Genomic DNA, 15,381 nt, shown 5'->3' on the forward strand with positions numbered 1-15,381 from the left:
AAAATACATTCATTAATTTGTTATTTTCGGAGCAGCCTGTACTGCAATGACACGCGTTTCACTGCTTCAAAAATATAAACAAGAATTAGTTTATATACATGAATCAGCAACACAAGCAGTATAATGCAGTGCACTTTGTGATATAGTCTAGGTCTAATAAACCTTTCACAAGTTTCAATAACCAAGTACAATGACATCAGTTAAATTAAAATGATAATTAATTATCGTTAGCTTTAAAAATTAATGAACACTGAAAGAAGGCGAAACAATCGGAGAATATCGGATATACCTCTTCAGTGATGATAAGGTTAAAGAAACTGTTTTGGAGCAGCAGTTTCAAATAGGTAGTTGTGATTAACTATCGGTTTATTTTAATTGGTCTGATATAAAATTAAAACCTAAATTTATGTACTAAATGATATTAATTTAATTAATAATCACCCCCATGCTTATTTGAAGTGTGAACTAAAGTTTTGTACAACTTTATGCGGTGAAAAACAGTTCTGTATTTGAGTTCTATTAACATACATGTAATTGTCAATATTAGCAGAATTCCACTTTAAACAAATCAAAACTGTTTCAAACAAATACTTCACTTTGTAAAATAGATATATTCACTAACAATTAAGTTCTTATATATATATATATATATATATATCTTGTATAAAAATATACGTAATACAGCCCCTTAACAAAAACAATATTTGATCAAATATCGGCTAATACACAAAAAATATTTACTAAACGTAAGCACTCATTAATTAAAAAACGAAATACATCACTGCATTTTAACTCTTGTTTACAGTGTCATTTTAAAAAGTTATGCACGAGTTTCTTCTAGTCGCACGTGCGTGTGAAGGCGCCGAAAGGAGCATACAGACAGATTCGTCATCACAGCTAATGGAACATAATATCTATTAACTGCAAGTGTTTTGGGTAGACTTTTCTTTTAAAAACTAATTAATATTCCTAAAATATCGACCGTATACAGGTGTTAAAGAACAAAACAGTTTACAAGTAACATATGGTTAGGTTTAACTATGAACGTATATCGCTGTAAGCCCTTTCGTATCGAGTTTCATATGATGTACGTTTTATTGATTCACACAGCCCGCTAGACACTGTATTTCTGTTTCCTTGTTCATTGTGTTGTTCAACTGTCAAACAGACTTAATAAATTCCGACTTCCTAATCTATGTCAATTATGCACCATTATATAAAAAAAACGAAACATGTCAACCGTGACCGGACGATGTTTTGAATGTCACTTCCTTGTCATCTGTAAGTTGTTCACAGGAACTATGCGATACATTTTTGACCGATTCACGTTTGTAAATTAACCTAGATCGATAACGAACACATGTTCAAATTTATTTACTTCTGTAAAAGTAATGCTGTAAACAGGAGTGTGTTGTCTGCTTCTTTCCACTGTTTTCAGCCGTACCACCTTTTTGATATCGTTCCGGTTCTACTAAAGACGGCAAAATGGAAATTAATGCCAGAATCGAATCTATCGTACGATCGCTTGTCTATTTGAACTCGACCTTTCGCGGGTCTATCCGGACTGTATCGAATTTCATAATTTCAAGTACGTTAGCGTTTTTCTAGTGAATATTGCTAAAATACAATTTCTCAGGTAATTCCTGAAAACGCAAAGTTCACTTTTTGATAAATAGTATTCCATTTAATATTGCTGGAAATAGAATTAGATATCCAAGGCTTACAGTAATCCGACTTGTATTTTATGTAATATTTGGCGCAAAATATCACGTATAATAAAAAGGAAAGAATAACAAAATTTTACGGAAATTGCTTATTGTACACTTTCCGTTGTATAGCCTTCAATTAAAGTAAGGTTATGACGGTCGGATATCAAATCTTAGTAGCCTGCAGAATCAAGTTGATAACCAATATAATTACTTTAATAGTTGTAAACTAATTAGTCTTGTATTTGATGTATGACAAAGCTACTAAGATTATCTGCCCCTGTCCTTAATTTTAAACTATTGATCAGAAGGAAGGCAGGAAGTAAGCACCAACCCTAAAAGATTTATTGTCACCCTTATAACGCACCCACAGCTTAATGAGCAAGAACATTTTGTGGGTTTACACGAATTCGAACCTGGTTCGCTAACTCCGAAATATAAGAGTTCTACTACATGGATTACCCACGCTTTCAACTAATTAGTTAATTAGTAACTAGTAATTAAATTAAAACTAATTAATGCTTAGAGCTGTAATGTCACTACGATAACCTAAACCAAAGGCTATAATTAAATATGACTATAACAGAACGATCACCTACATATTACACTAAAATGTATTTCATCCAGCTGCATTTACGGGATCACATATATACCAATCATAGTCAGTATAAGACATGAATAAAGTTATTCTCTTCCAATTGCTTATCACTATACTTTTCTATTTTGTCAATTTTGGAATCGTTATTACAATACTACGATTCCAAAAACACATCAATGCCACACTCAAACATGTAAAATATGTCGTAGAAAAAAATATTTAAAAAGAATCGGAGAATCAACAAGAAAGCTTCAGCACCTGTTCGCGATCGTCTGCTACATGACTCAGTTGGTCATCAGGGTCGAGAATACCGCCATCACTGGAGCTCTTCAATTTAAGAATTGTCACCCACGAGTTCTAAAAAAAAAAAAACCTGAAAATTTTTGTTCATTTTTATGACATGCTTAATCTAGAAAATAATGTTATTTTACTACTGTAATAAAGAAAATAGACTGTAATCCTCCTTATTAAAATGACAGTAGAACTGGAGAAAGCACGGCCACAAAACAATATCATACTGATAAACAAACTTAACGAACTTGTCCTAGTTCATACTGAAACAGTTGTTACTGATAACTCGAATACCATCTCAATTACTACTTTTGTTCTTTCTATCGGAGCTGGCCTGATGGCTCCTGGTATTCGACGAAAGGCTTCTTCGGTTCTGGATACAACAGATTGTTTGTTTGTTTTTTGAATTTCGTGCAATGTTACACGAGGGCTATCTGCGTTAGCCGTCCCTAATTTAGCAGTGTGAGACTAGAGGAAAAGCAACTAGTCATCACCACCCATCGCCAACTCTTGGGTTACTTTTTTTACCAACGAATAGTGGAATTGATCGTCACATTACAGCACCTCCAAGGCTGTAAGGGCGAGTATGTTTGGTGCGACGGGGATTCGAACCTGCGACCCTCAGATTACGAGTCGAGCACCTTAACCACCCGGCCATGCCGGGCCGTATAACAGATTAGTGACATTATACATTTGTTCTTAGCTACATTTATAAACTGTTAGAATTACGACTGTCATATTCATACAGACGGCTGTGTATTTCTCGCTATATTAAGGTAACTAAATATGACGTTTCCATACATTTTAAGAATATTCGACTGAAGTGAAAGTTTGAGCCTCCCAAGTCCCCCTGTTATATGGCTGGATTAGGTAATTACCCCGCCCACTTCAGATTTCCACTCTTTAAATTCCGTCGTTTTTGTGTGTAACTTATACAACATAAGCCATTTACATAATTTCTCTTGAGTATTAACACTGGTCCGGCATGGCCAAGTAGTTAGGGAAAGAAATCGTGTGATCGAATCGCTGTCATACCAAACAAACTTGTATTTTCAGCCGTGGGGGCGTTATAAAGTCACGGTCAAATCCCACAATTTGTTTGTAAAAGAGTAGCACAAGAGTTGGCGATGGGTGGTGATGACTCGCTGCCTCCCCGTCAGTCTTTCACTGCTAAATCAGTGATGGTTAGCGCAGTACCTTTCGTGTAGCTTTACGCGAAATTTAAAAACAATGTTATTATACATCTTCCAGGATATGTGTCGCAACCAGCCCCAAAGAAACGACAATTCATTTCCTTGATAACACCAATATCAAAAGCTACGTGCCAAGTGCTGTCAGACATCAGGATTTATTCGCCAATTAGTACTACAGAAGCAGCTATAGAAATGAAAAACAAATACATTTACTGAAACAACTTATTACTATAGAAACAGCACCAACAACAGGAAGTACTTTAAATCCAAACTGACAGTCGCTCTAAATTATAACACACCCAACTGGTACTATCTAATACGAGCACGACATAGCCGTAAGGCATAAGCTTAAGGCTTAGATTTGACAGATACGTAATTTCCTAGCCCTCATGAAAGAAAATTACCTGATTGTTCGTTTAAAATATATCACATATATCGAAGTTGCCTTAATCTAGGGTCAAGTTCCAATAAACGATAATTTTCTCCCATCTTCTCGATAGGAAACCGCGAGTGACATGGATTATGCGATTTTTCGTTTCGCAGCACTGATATTCTTTCACTGTGGTCAAATAAACAACTGAAGTGAGTTACATGAATTCCACTAAATACCATAGCATTATCAAATACCCAAGTTAACGTATGTTACTATACGATGAAGTTAAACGGACTCAAAACCCCGTGGAAAATAACATACACTGTCAAACTAATATAGGCCCGCATTGGCCAGGTGGTTAGGGTGCTCAACTCGTAATTTAAAGGTCGCGAGTTCGAATCCCCGTCAGTATTTGACGTTATAATGTTGGTCAATCCCACTCTTCGTTGGTGATGGGTGGTGATCACTAGCTTCCTTCCCTCTACATTGTTAAATTAGGGATGGCTAACTAGTCCTCGCGTAGCTTTGCGCGAAATTCAAACCAAACTAATAAATATATTGCGATGATAAACACAAAAGCCCGGAGTCGCAACAACAAAAATCATTAACAGAGTTTCCAATTATCACATACTAAGTTTCAAGGTAAGCTTGTGAAACTTAAACACAACATTATTTCCATGTGTACTATTTAAGCTTATGTATTTAGATATTGTATCTGTCAGAAGCTGGGGACTGTTCGTGATAACGTAGAATCGTAAAAAGGTAAAATAGGCCTACGTTATTTCAGATAGTGAATTTTATGAGTAAGCGTATTAGTCGGGCATGTATAATAGGTCTGCCTGCACCCCCCTTTCACCATGATCCTCTGAAACCAACTTTTTTGAAAGTTTTTAGGATACGTTTGAATATTAAATATGTTTCCGGTTGCGTTTTCATGGTATAAGGGGGTTTTCGGGCCATTTTCAAAATGGCCGCCACCGAAAATCGTAAAATTACACAATGTATATGAAATGATCATTATTTGCATCCACTTGGCCTATAATATTTAAATTGTTGATATTCACTTATGTATAAAGCACAAATTGGACCAAAATATGGAATTTTGAAATTTTGTGACTTGGCAGAAATCCAAGATGGCGGCCAAATTTTGGTGTATTTTCGCAAAATCGCTCACAACTTTTGAACCAATTAACGTACAAAGTTGATTTTGGTGCCTAACCATATGTTTTACCACATAAGGAATTCAATAGAACCATAATTAGAATGATTCATCCAACCCTAGCCATATTAGCAACATATTAACTGTGCACAATGAGTGCAAAGTGATTCATGCCATTTTCCGAAAAACGCCCACTCTATACTCAATGCTTCGTACATTTGATTTCCAACATTTTTCTGAACTAGGTACATAACAAATGACCTTATTCAGCAATTTTTAGAAATATTTTGTACAAGTCTATACTGAATAAACACTTGTTAAAAATATTTATTTCTGGTCACATATGGCACACACATATACTACACATCAGTAAAACATATAAAAATAACAGTAATCACATAAGATAAGTTGCAATATATACATGTATTGTAAAAACACTATAAACATGACGAGTAATGCATTGTAACATGTCATTTTAAAATATCTTTCTTTGTTATAGGTGGCATAATTACCAATCAACGGTGGTTAACAAGACTCACAGACTTAGAGCTTTCCTATTCCTAGCGGTGTCGTGATCTAATATTGCAGTTGTAAAGACACTTTGACATCCGTCTGCATTACCATGCCCAAAGCAAAATCTAAAACTTGTGGTGGTGGCACTGACTCTGGTGATGGTCCAGCTAAAAAAACAATCACGCCTGCCAGTTTGTATTATACACACTGATGGCATCAAAAAATGCAGGGAACCTGACTTTGATTTCCAGCCTTTCAGATCCACAAAGAAGGTACAATGAAATTTGTAACGTAAGGGACAGGCAATTGTTGCTACCAAAAGTTTCATCAGAAAGGAGAGAGTCGGCATGTTCCCTCATCCAAGAAATTCTCCAAGATCACCATGGGTATGACAGAAATTGCAACCAGCGATTCACTGATCATCTGGACCAGCTTCTCTTGCTTGATCCTACCAGTGTATCACAAAGCACCGCACGTCAAGACTCTGCAAGGCACATCAAATCCTTCTCGTAGATCCTTCACACAGGAGATCACATTCTGTTCAAGAAAGACTGTATATTCTGCAACAAAGTTGGGCGTATCAAAGTCGAGATTGCAGGAAATTGGGAACAGCAGTCCACGTCAACGTTCGAGTACGGTGGCGGTCAAATTATTATTGATATTGCCACAAGCCACAATGATGGCAGACTTCTAACACGCATACGTGGGAAAGACCTCTTTGCTTGTGAAGCCCAGTATCACCCGAATTGCAGAAAGAAGTATACATCAAACCCTGCGCAATGGAACAGCAAAGACCTTGAGAACATCAAACAACAAGCAGGTCTGGAGGAGGCACACCAGAATGCCTTGCAGAAAGTTGTCGATTATGTTTCCAACACCATAATAGTGGAGCAAAATGTTGTCATGTTATCGCACCTTCGACGTTTGTATGCTACTGAATTGCAGCAAACACGCTATGACAATTCACACTACAGAGCTGAGAAACTGAAGGACAAATTACAGAAACACCCAGAATTAGGTTCCAAACTTGAGTTCACATTGGTTGAGACAGGTCGTGGCAAACTGCCATTTTATCTTGTATTCAACAGCAGCACCAAAACATCTAGTGCTATCGCCAAGGCTTACCAGCTTGCTTCACAAGATCCGATGAGAGATGTGGCCATGATCCTTCGTGGAGCTATCTTGCAGGCATATGAGCAAGCAGACGATGCTCAAGAGAAATGGCCCCCAGACCCAATGGAATTGATTGTCCAAGATGGGGTGATTCCACATGTACTTCAACGGTTTCTGGGTCTGGTTTTGACAGGTAGCGAAACGGTTAAGACAACACGAGCTAAACGCATTATGCTCTCCATTGGCCAGGGCATATGCTGAGCCGTAACTAATGGAGAGTAGAAGCTGCCTAAACACCATTGAGTCCTTCTCCTCAGACGACGACTTGGACAATGAAGTATAAAGAAACAGTGTGGTTTCATGATGATGTTTTTTGGTTTGTCCATGTTCAAATGGTTATTCTTGTAACAATGTAAAGTTTGATTACATTGATTAAAGTTTTATGAATACTTACTTGGTTTTTCTTTGTATGCAGTGATATTAATACCATATAAAATAGCGATATTACCTTATAAAATAGCAGAATAAGGTCATTTGTTTTGTACCTAGTTCAGAAAAATGTTGGAAATCAAATGTACGAAGCATTGAGTATAGAGTGGGCGTTTTTCGGAAAATGGCATGAATCACTTGCACTCATTGTGCACAGTTAATATGTTGCTAATATGGCTAGGGTTGGATGAATCATTCTAATTATGGTTCTATTGAATTCCTTATGTGGCAAAACATATGGTTAGACACCAAAATCAACTTTATACGTTAACTGGTTCAAAAGTTATGAGCGATTTTGCGAAAATGCACCAAAATTTGGCCGCCATCTTGGATTTCTGCCATGTCACAAAATTTCAAAATTTCATATTTTGGTCCAATTTGTGCTTTATACATAAGTGAATAACAACAATTTAAATATTATAGGCCAAGTGGATGCAAATAATGATCATTTCATATATATTGTGTAATTTTACGATTTTCGGTGGCGGCCATTTTGAAAAGGGCCCGAAAACCCCCTTATACCATGAAAGCGCAACCGAAAACATATTTAATCTTCAAAAGTATCCTAAAACTTTAAAAAAAAGTTGGTTTCAGAGGATCATGGGGAAGAGGGTGCAGGCAGAACTATTATACATGCCCGACTATATGTTAACAATCACACTATTTTGTACAAATAAACTGGTTTTACTTTGTATAGTACAGTTGGCGTGGCTGAAAACTCGTATCTATAAGTACATTAAATCTGTTCATGATTGTTATAATGTTAAAAGAAGAAAAATTGTTTTCATTTAAGTGGGCAAAACGTTGAATTATTTCCACGAGATAATTTAAAAAGAACCACGTCATAATACAATAAATTATGGTTTTGTTATATGTTCTCTACTAATCGATAACATATCGATGTTGAGTTATTAAAAATCATATTCATGTGCAGGTGGTAATCTCCCAATACCTTAAAAACATTTTTTGTATTTTTTAATTCGTGCGTTATTCTAAATAACTTTGTAAACTTCTAAAGTGAATTTAAGCACAAAATGCGAGATTCATTTGTTGACTCTGTACGAAGCAAACGAAACTATAACAATTACAACTTGAAACACACAAATGTGGATAAAGATAAATAACCAATAAAACAAGGTTAATTACCTTAAATCTTTTAATTATTTAAAAAGTGGAAATTTAGACTTTAAGACAATATAAAACATCTGTTATAAACACGTTTTTCTCAGACTTGTTTAAACTTATTATGACGAAGGGTAGTTACACCTAACAGTTCACGTTCCTTGTCATTATGCCTGACCGTTCTTGCTTGTTGTGATGGTTGTAACACATGGTTTATATAGTGTTCCGACCAACACCATACTTGCTGTGTACTAGTTGGCCTGATTAGCTCTGGATTGAGCGAAACGCGTAGTAGGTAATGAATATGGCGAATACACTGTGGTTGAAAAACTATTCTTCTACATTTCTCTAATTCTTGAAAATCCCTAAGAAACAAGATAAAGAATGTAGTGTAAAAAAAACGTGACAAAACTAATACTAATATCATATGACAAGTAATATTAACTCTGCCCAATCTCACGTTTCTGTCAAAAGTTGGATACTAGGCCTAGTCTTTCAGGTTTCCATGTGGTTGGACACTAGGCCAAATACTGCAAGAGAAAACTTGTAGAAAACCGTACACATATCTTACCACCATACAAAATACAGATGGAACCTTTAGCAATAACTACCAGAATTTTTAATTCAAGGAAATCGTTGACCAAACGAAGGTGATTTAAAGACTTGCGTAAGTAAACCTTTCAGTACTGTCTTAATATAGCATTTTAACTGTATAGATATAAACAGAACACACAACTTTCAGATGTCTGAGAACCTAACTTTAAAGCTGAATCTCCAAATACCGGTAATACAGTATAGAACTTTTTGGAAAAGAAAGTATAGCAAAAACAAACCGAACATCACTATTTTAAATAAACCTTAGAACTGCCCTTGGCTAAATACTTGTACCCTGGATGTCAAATGAAATAAAAATTTTCTAGTTAAGAAAATTCTTGCAAATACTATGAAACAATAATTAAAGTCCATAGATTTTAATCATTAAACTGGTGGGTGTGAAGACTGTATGTTATGTTGTGGTGAGACAGGATGTTGTAAAGGGTTACTCAAAGAATTTTCATTGAATGTTTATCTGGTACTCTATGAAATTTTCCCAAACAAATATTTTGCATTATGCATTGTGAATGCAATATGAACGGAAAAAACAAAACAAAACAGAGAATAACCTGGTATTCTGAAACGTATGATGGGATTTTGTTGTCACTTTTATGTGAAAGTAGATTTAATTTAAGACAGACATGATAAAGTTGAGATACAACGCTTAAAGAAAATTATAACTTAATCTTTAATCTAGATAATGCGATTGTTGTCAGTCATCTCGACATCCAAGCGGAACAATCAACTATCCCATGACAAAGTAGCATGTATGGATTGATAAGTCACAAATTAATCATATAAACTCAGTTGGACAACGATCAACCACGTGCACTGACTGAGAATGTTGCAATTAAGCACGGATAAAGATTTATACCACAACGTTGTGCTCAATGATGATAAGCCACTAATGTATCAGATGGTGAAATACAGAAACGTCACTTGTTGAAACTGGAAACCGCCTCCTTCCGTACACAAATCATCAGTTACGTGCATTGATTGGTAAATCATCAATACGAGACATTACCATCCTCTAAACAGCATCCTAAATTCTCAAAGAAGGGCTGTACACGAAAAGAACTGCAATTCGTTGTATGCAACTGGCTCAAAGACTACTAGAAAATTCTTCGGCAGTTTGATTTGATTGTTGTTAAACGCAAAGCTGTACCACGATCCGCGCTCTGCTCGCCACGAACACAGAAACCCGATTTTTTAGCGTCAGTAAGCCTATGAACTATTCGACTTTTAGACATCTTCAGAAGAAGAAAAAAAGAGAGTGGGAAAGAGGGGGAAAATAACCACGTGACAATTTTTCCCAAATTTCTAACGGACAGTGGACTGAGGTGCACTTAACTCAACATTAACATTCAGTGGTAATAAATGTTCCATTGGTAACTAAATCTGGGGTAAATGATGCATGTATAAAATAGTGGACCAATAGCAGTTACACCTTAACGAGGGCGAGAGAAAATATCTCAGGTGGCTGGTATGGGTATTAACACTTTTATTAATGAAACATTGTTTTCTGCTTTATTAGTAAGTGTTAATACCCATATCAACCGTCCTGAGATATATTTTTACTTCAAGTGGGTTTCTCGTCATCATGAATTACTTCATGAGGGCGAGAGAAAGCTAATTTGGCCATTCGATAAGAGCCAAACACTAGAACCAAATAAACTGAAATTTAAAACTTAATACACGTTTAACAGGCAAACAAACACACAGTATCAGATCATCAATATGGAGTTCTGGTTAAAAGCAACTCATTACTTAATTTAAAAAATCAAAATAAGCCGGATAATGAGTATAGCTACCCAAATATCACACTATTACTTTTTAAAATAGGTTCATCAGTCAGTTACCCGGACATTCGCTGATAGTATTACTTGCGACCGTAAAGATTATTATTTCGAGTTTTCCCAAGTCCCGCTAAACGCATTTTTTTAATTTATTTTTCTTAATATCGTTTATTTTAACAGCAAGATATCTTTGGTGTTAGTTTGGTGTGTGTTAAATTTCGCGCAAAGAAACTCGAGAACTATTTGCGCTAGTCATCCATTAATTTAGTATTAATAGATTAGTAGGAAGGCAGCTAAGTCAACACCACCTACAACCAGCTCTTGGACTACTCTTACCAAAGTAATAGGACTGACCGTAACATTTTAACGCACTTACAACTTAAAATGTCCGGTGACGGACGTTCGAACCAACGACCCCATAAACTCTCCAGCAAGCTGTGTATCACGTGTGTTGGTTTTTGAATTAAAAATAAAATCCAACCACAATTATAAATAAGGCAAACATCTGATGACATCCACTTTGGTCTTCGTAGAGCAATATCATATTAAAATACCATAATTGTAATCGTATAAAAAACAAACAAAACGACGAGCCCATTCAAGCCTGAAGGTCACATTGAATTTTCTTAAAAACCTTTCAACAGCCTCCAAGGTGGCTTAGAGAGAAGTATAAACGTATGAAGAAGGTAAACCTGGGGTTTGAACATTCTTAGGTTAACGACAGATTAAAAGAAAACAAAAAAAAACCTAACACGAGTTCCAACACACGCAGTAACGATGAACTTGGTTACACGTGCGTACATGCAAATATTGTTTTATAGTACGGTTCCTATAGAACAGAACTGATATCATGGTAAGATACCGTAACGTGTTTTCGACCAAGTTACGGCAAGAAAATTATGCAAATCCTTTATGGATGAAGAAATTTAATAAATATCCCACTGACATGTAAAGGCATATTCCTTGTACACAACACATTAAGATAACTCGAGGCAAATCAATTTGCTGTATATGCCAGTAGACATCCTACCTTCAGTAGAAATAAAAGTTAACATTACGTGATATCAAATTCGTATACACACATTTGTAATTCTACGTAACAGGACAGTAATTTTTTTTACTTATGACGGGCTGGGACTACAGGATTAAAACTTGGAAAACTATAGTTTATTACTTATAAAAGGTGCCAGAATTGGACTTTCTGCTGAAATTACTTGTGGACAAAAAATAAATAAAATAGAATTAGAGATTCGTGTTGAATTTCAATTAAAAGTTGCTGTGAATTACAGCAAGTGTGAGAGAAAAGAAAACTTAATCATTAGGCCGGGTGTGGCCCGCAAGTTTTAGTGTGGCACGCCTATAACCTTCAGCGTAGCGTGACAATAAGGGATTGTGTAAGACTGCTACAAGTTTAACACTTCCCTAACAATTTATTACTCTATGAAACGATGTATACAATGGATTAATCCTAGAATTCTTGACACAGTTTTCTAATGACTTCCTAGATTGTTTGGTGTGTGGCCGAGGACAAAAAAGCAAAATAGATCTGGTCAACGTTAAGAAATATCATGAGGGAAGAGAGAGAGAGAAATATGAGCTATATTTATTTATTTATTTTTTATAATTCCGATGACATTTTGATAATTGACAAAACTCACGAAAGGAAGTCTTAACAAAATCTATGTCAAAATTCACTAAGGTTAAAACAAACTTTAAATTTAATTTTAGAAGTGTTCACTTTCTAAACAAAGGCTGTACCGAGTGAAAGTGATACCAACAATACAAGACGTTCACTTGCTTCAGTTTTACCATTAAACAATTATAAAATGTTGAATTAAATTAATAAATAATATTTACTTTTATATGTGACGGACTCCCTCGCCATATAATTTTTTTACTATGCACAAAGTCTAACAACATTAATAAGATATTATCCAATGATTATCAAATTCGACTCTCTTTTTTTTTTTTATATTCACAAGTTAAAATATTTCAATATTGCCGAACAAAGAGCAAACTTACCCTCGGTGTTTTCTTTTTAGTGGCCTTATTAAAGTCATACTTCCGGTTTCGTCGTAACAGCCTCACTGCTATACTACCAAGCGTTTCCATATGATAATTTAGGCCTAACACTTTTCCAAACTTACGTTTAGAATATGCTGTCCAGAGAACAGCAAATATCTAACAGATCCTTCATAGAGTTTCCAAGTGCTAGTACCAAACAAATTACTGTATATTTATAATAGAGTTAAAGTTATCTTCTCTTAGTAATTAAATACAAAACCTCCTTTTACCGAATACGTAATTTCATATACTTATAATAGAACTTCAAATAGTTGACAGTTCGCGCTAATCGAGTTTTATTATAAAAGAACCAGCGTTGTTATTATCTCTTAAGTTATTGAATGTGCGGAACGAAAACGGATCATGTGGCTTATAGGTTAATTACGTCAAATACAGCTACCAATCACCTGACGGTCCATCTGCAGTAAATTACTGGTAGCAGTATTCTACACGAGAAACAAATCTTGCTCCGTACAATGACAACGGGTAGATCTCGGAGCCAATATCTGACAGCCACTACATTTTATATTATAGTTTTAATATCGTAAACGTTTAAGAACTGTAAAACCTCAAAGCGTACCCGGTCAAATCTGGCGGTAGAAGGGGGAAGAGACAATATGTAATCAAAATATCTTAAGTCCTTACATATATATTTCGCGTATGATCAACAATAACGAATAATGGCGCAATAATAATATTAACACCTATATTATTGTTCATTTTTAATCGCAAGTTTGAATACACATTTTTCAACATGGCTAAGTGAACCAAAATCTCTAACTTTTTTTCCCTAACTACAATCTTTTAGCTCATGCTCCATCTCTTGACTGATTTGTGAAATAATTACAGCCGCGGCTGCTGATAATTTTCTCGTTTATTTTATAATTTGTTTCCTAGATTTCTCTCGTCACGGATTTACTGTTATATATTTATTTAAAGAATGATGTTTGTTTCGGCTCTAGCTTATTCACTAAATTTGTAAAAGATTCTCGAATGTAAGAATGAACAATGCATATATGTATATAAAAACCAACATTGTTGCCTTAGCTGAAATTTCTAGGAACACTCCAGTCAAACTAATAAACCAACGTGATACTCCAAGAGACAGTTTAAATTGTTGGTTTTCTACAGATGGTGAGTAGTTATAAACCTTGAAAGCTATAACTGTGATTAACGCGTATTAATCGGGGAACTACATAAATTGGACCAGAAACGTTTATAGATTTCTAACATTATAAACCGTTTAACTTCAGCGGATTAACTTCGAACGTTAGCATTTCTACGGAGACGTTATGTAACTTCAACAGAAAAAAACAACAAAAAACTCATATGTGAAGAATTAGCTAAGTTAAATGATTGTTTTTTTTTAATTTCGCGCAAAACTACTCAAGGGCTATCTGCGCTGGCCGTCCCTAATTAAGCAGTGTAAGACTAGAGGAAAGGCAGCTAGTTATCACCACCCACCGCCAACTCTTGGACTACTCTTTTACCAACGAATAGAGGAATTAACCGTCACAATATAACGCCCCCGCGGCTGAAAGGGCGAACATGTTTAGTGCGACGGGGTTTCAAACCCGGAACCTTCAGATTACGAGTTGAATGCCTTAACCCACCTGGCCATGGTGGGCCTAAGTTAAATGAACTTTACCCATATCAACTCGAAATCAATTCGCTCTTTGAACCATCGATAAAATATTCAGTTTTAAACGAGATAGTAGACTCAGTGTTTTTTGTAAGTTTGTAAAATATCTGTATATAAATCGTTATTTGTAATAACTGTCATTATAAATTGCATTATCATTTATATGTTAAAATATACTTGTATTAAGAATGAAAATATTATTTATCAATCTTGTTGGAATGTACCATAAACAAATATATCTTGACATTTAATTAACTTCTAACTTCAAATCAACTCAGTTTTAGGCTAGTAAATTGGAGGTTCGACCGAGATAAATCATAATACATAACAATCTCTTCACGTAAACTTACCTGTTCAGCTACATCATTTACTTGTTCCGTTTTTCTTTATAGTTTCTTATACTAAGTCTTACTGGTTATGATGTTCAAAACGATTATTAATAATGTTTAAGATGTTTGTCAGCTTATTATAGGGATTAATGACTTAACTTAAAGCTTTTATGTCATGTGAGATATTGAAATTAAGCCTGTAAGTATCGTTAACATAAGAAATACCTAACTTACAGTTACTAGATCTTAAAAAAAAACAAAAAAAAAAACAATGAGAATTTCATATTATGAAAGGTGGGTGTGGCGATCTATTGTAGGTATAGTAAAAGATGTAATAAACAAAGTTGAAGTCAAAATGAAATTAAAAGTATTTCAACACAGTATTTGGTTATTGGCTAT

At 35.1% G+C, this 15,381-nt stretch overlaps 1 protein-coding gene across 7 annotated transcripts in view; it reads right to left on the reverse strand.

The window, feature by feature from the left end:
* The window catches only part of LOC143233641 (partitioning defective 3 homolog), a 71,422-nt gene that overhangs the window by 32,037 nt on the left and 24,004 nt on the right, over positions 1–15,381 (reverse strand). For 6 of the 7 annotated variants that reach the window (XM_076470088.1, XM_076470089.1, XM_076470093.1 and 3 more), the window contains exon 3: positions 2,563–2,661. In XM_076470088.1, the coding sequence (XP_076326203.1) occupies positions 2,563–2,661 (99 nt within the window). Of the gene's footprint in view, positions 1–2,562; positions 2,662–12,969; positions 13,422–15,381 lie in introns of those variants that run through there. The other variant, XM_076470090.1, reaches the window with a different exon arrangement.

The sequence above is a fragment of the Tachypleus tridentatus genome, chromosome 12, assembly GCF_004210375.1.
Source record: "Tachypleus tridentatus isolate NWPU-2018 chromosome 12, ASM421037v1, whole genome shotgun sequence".
Classification (NCBI taxonomy): Eukaryota; Metazoa; Arthropoda; class Merostomata; order Xiphosura; family Limulidae; genus Tachypleus; species Tachypleus tridentatus.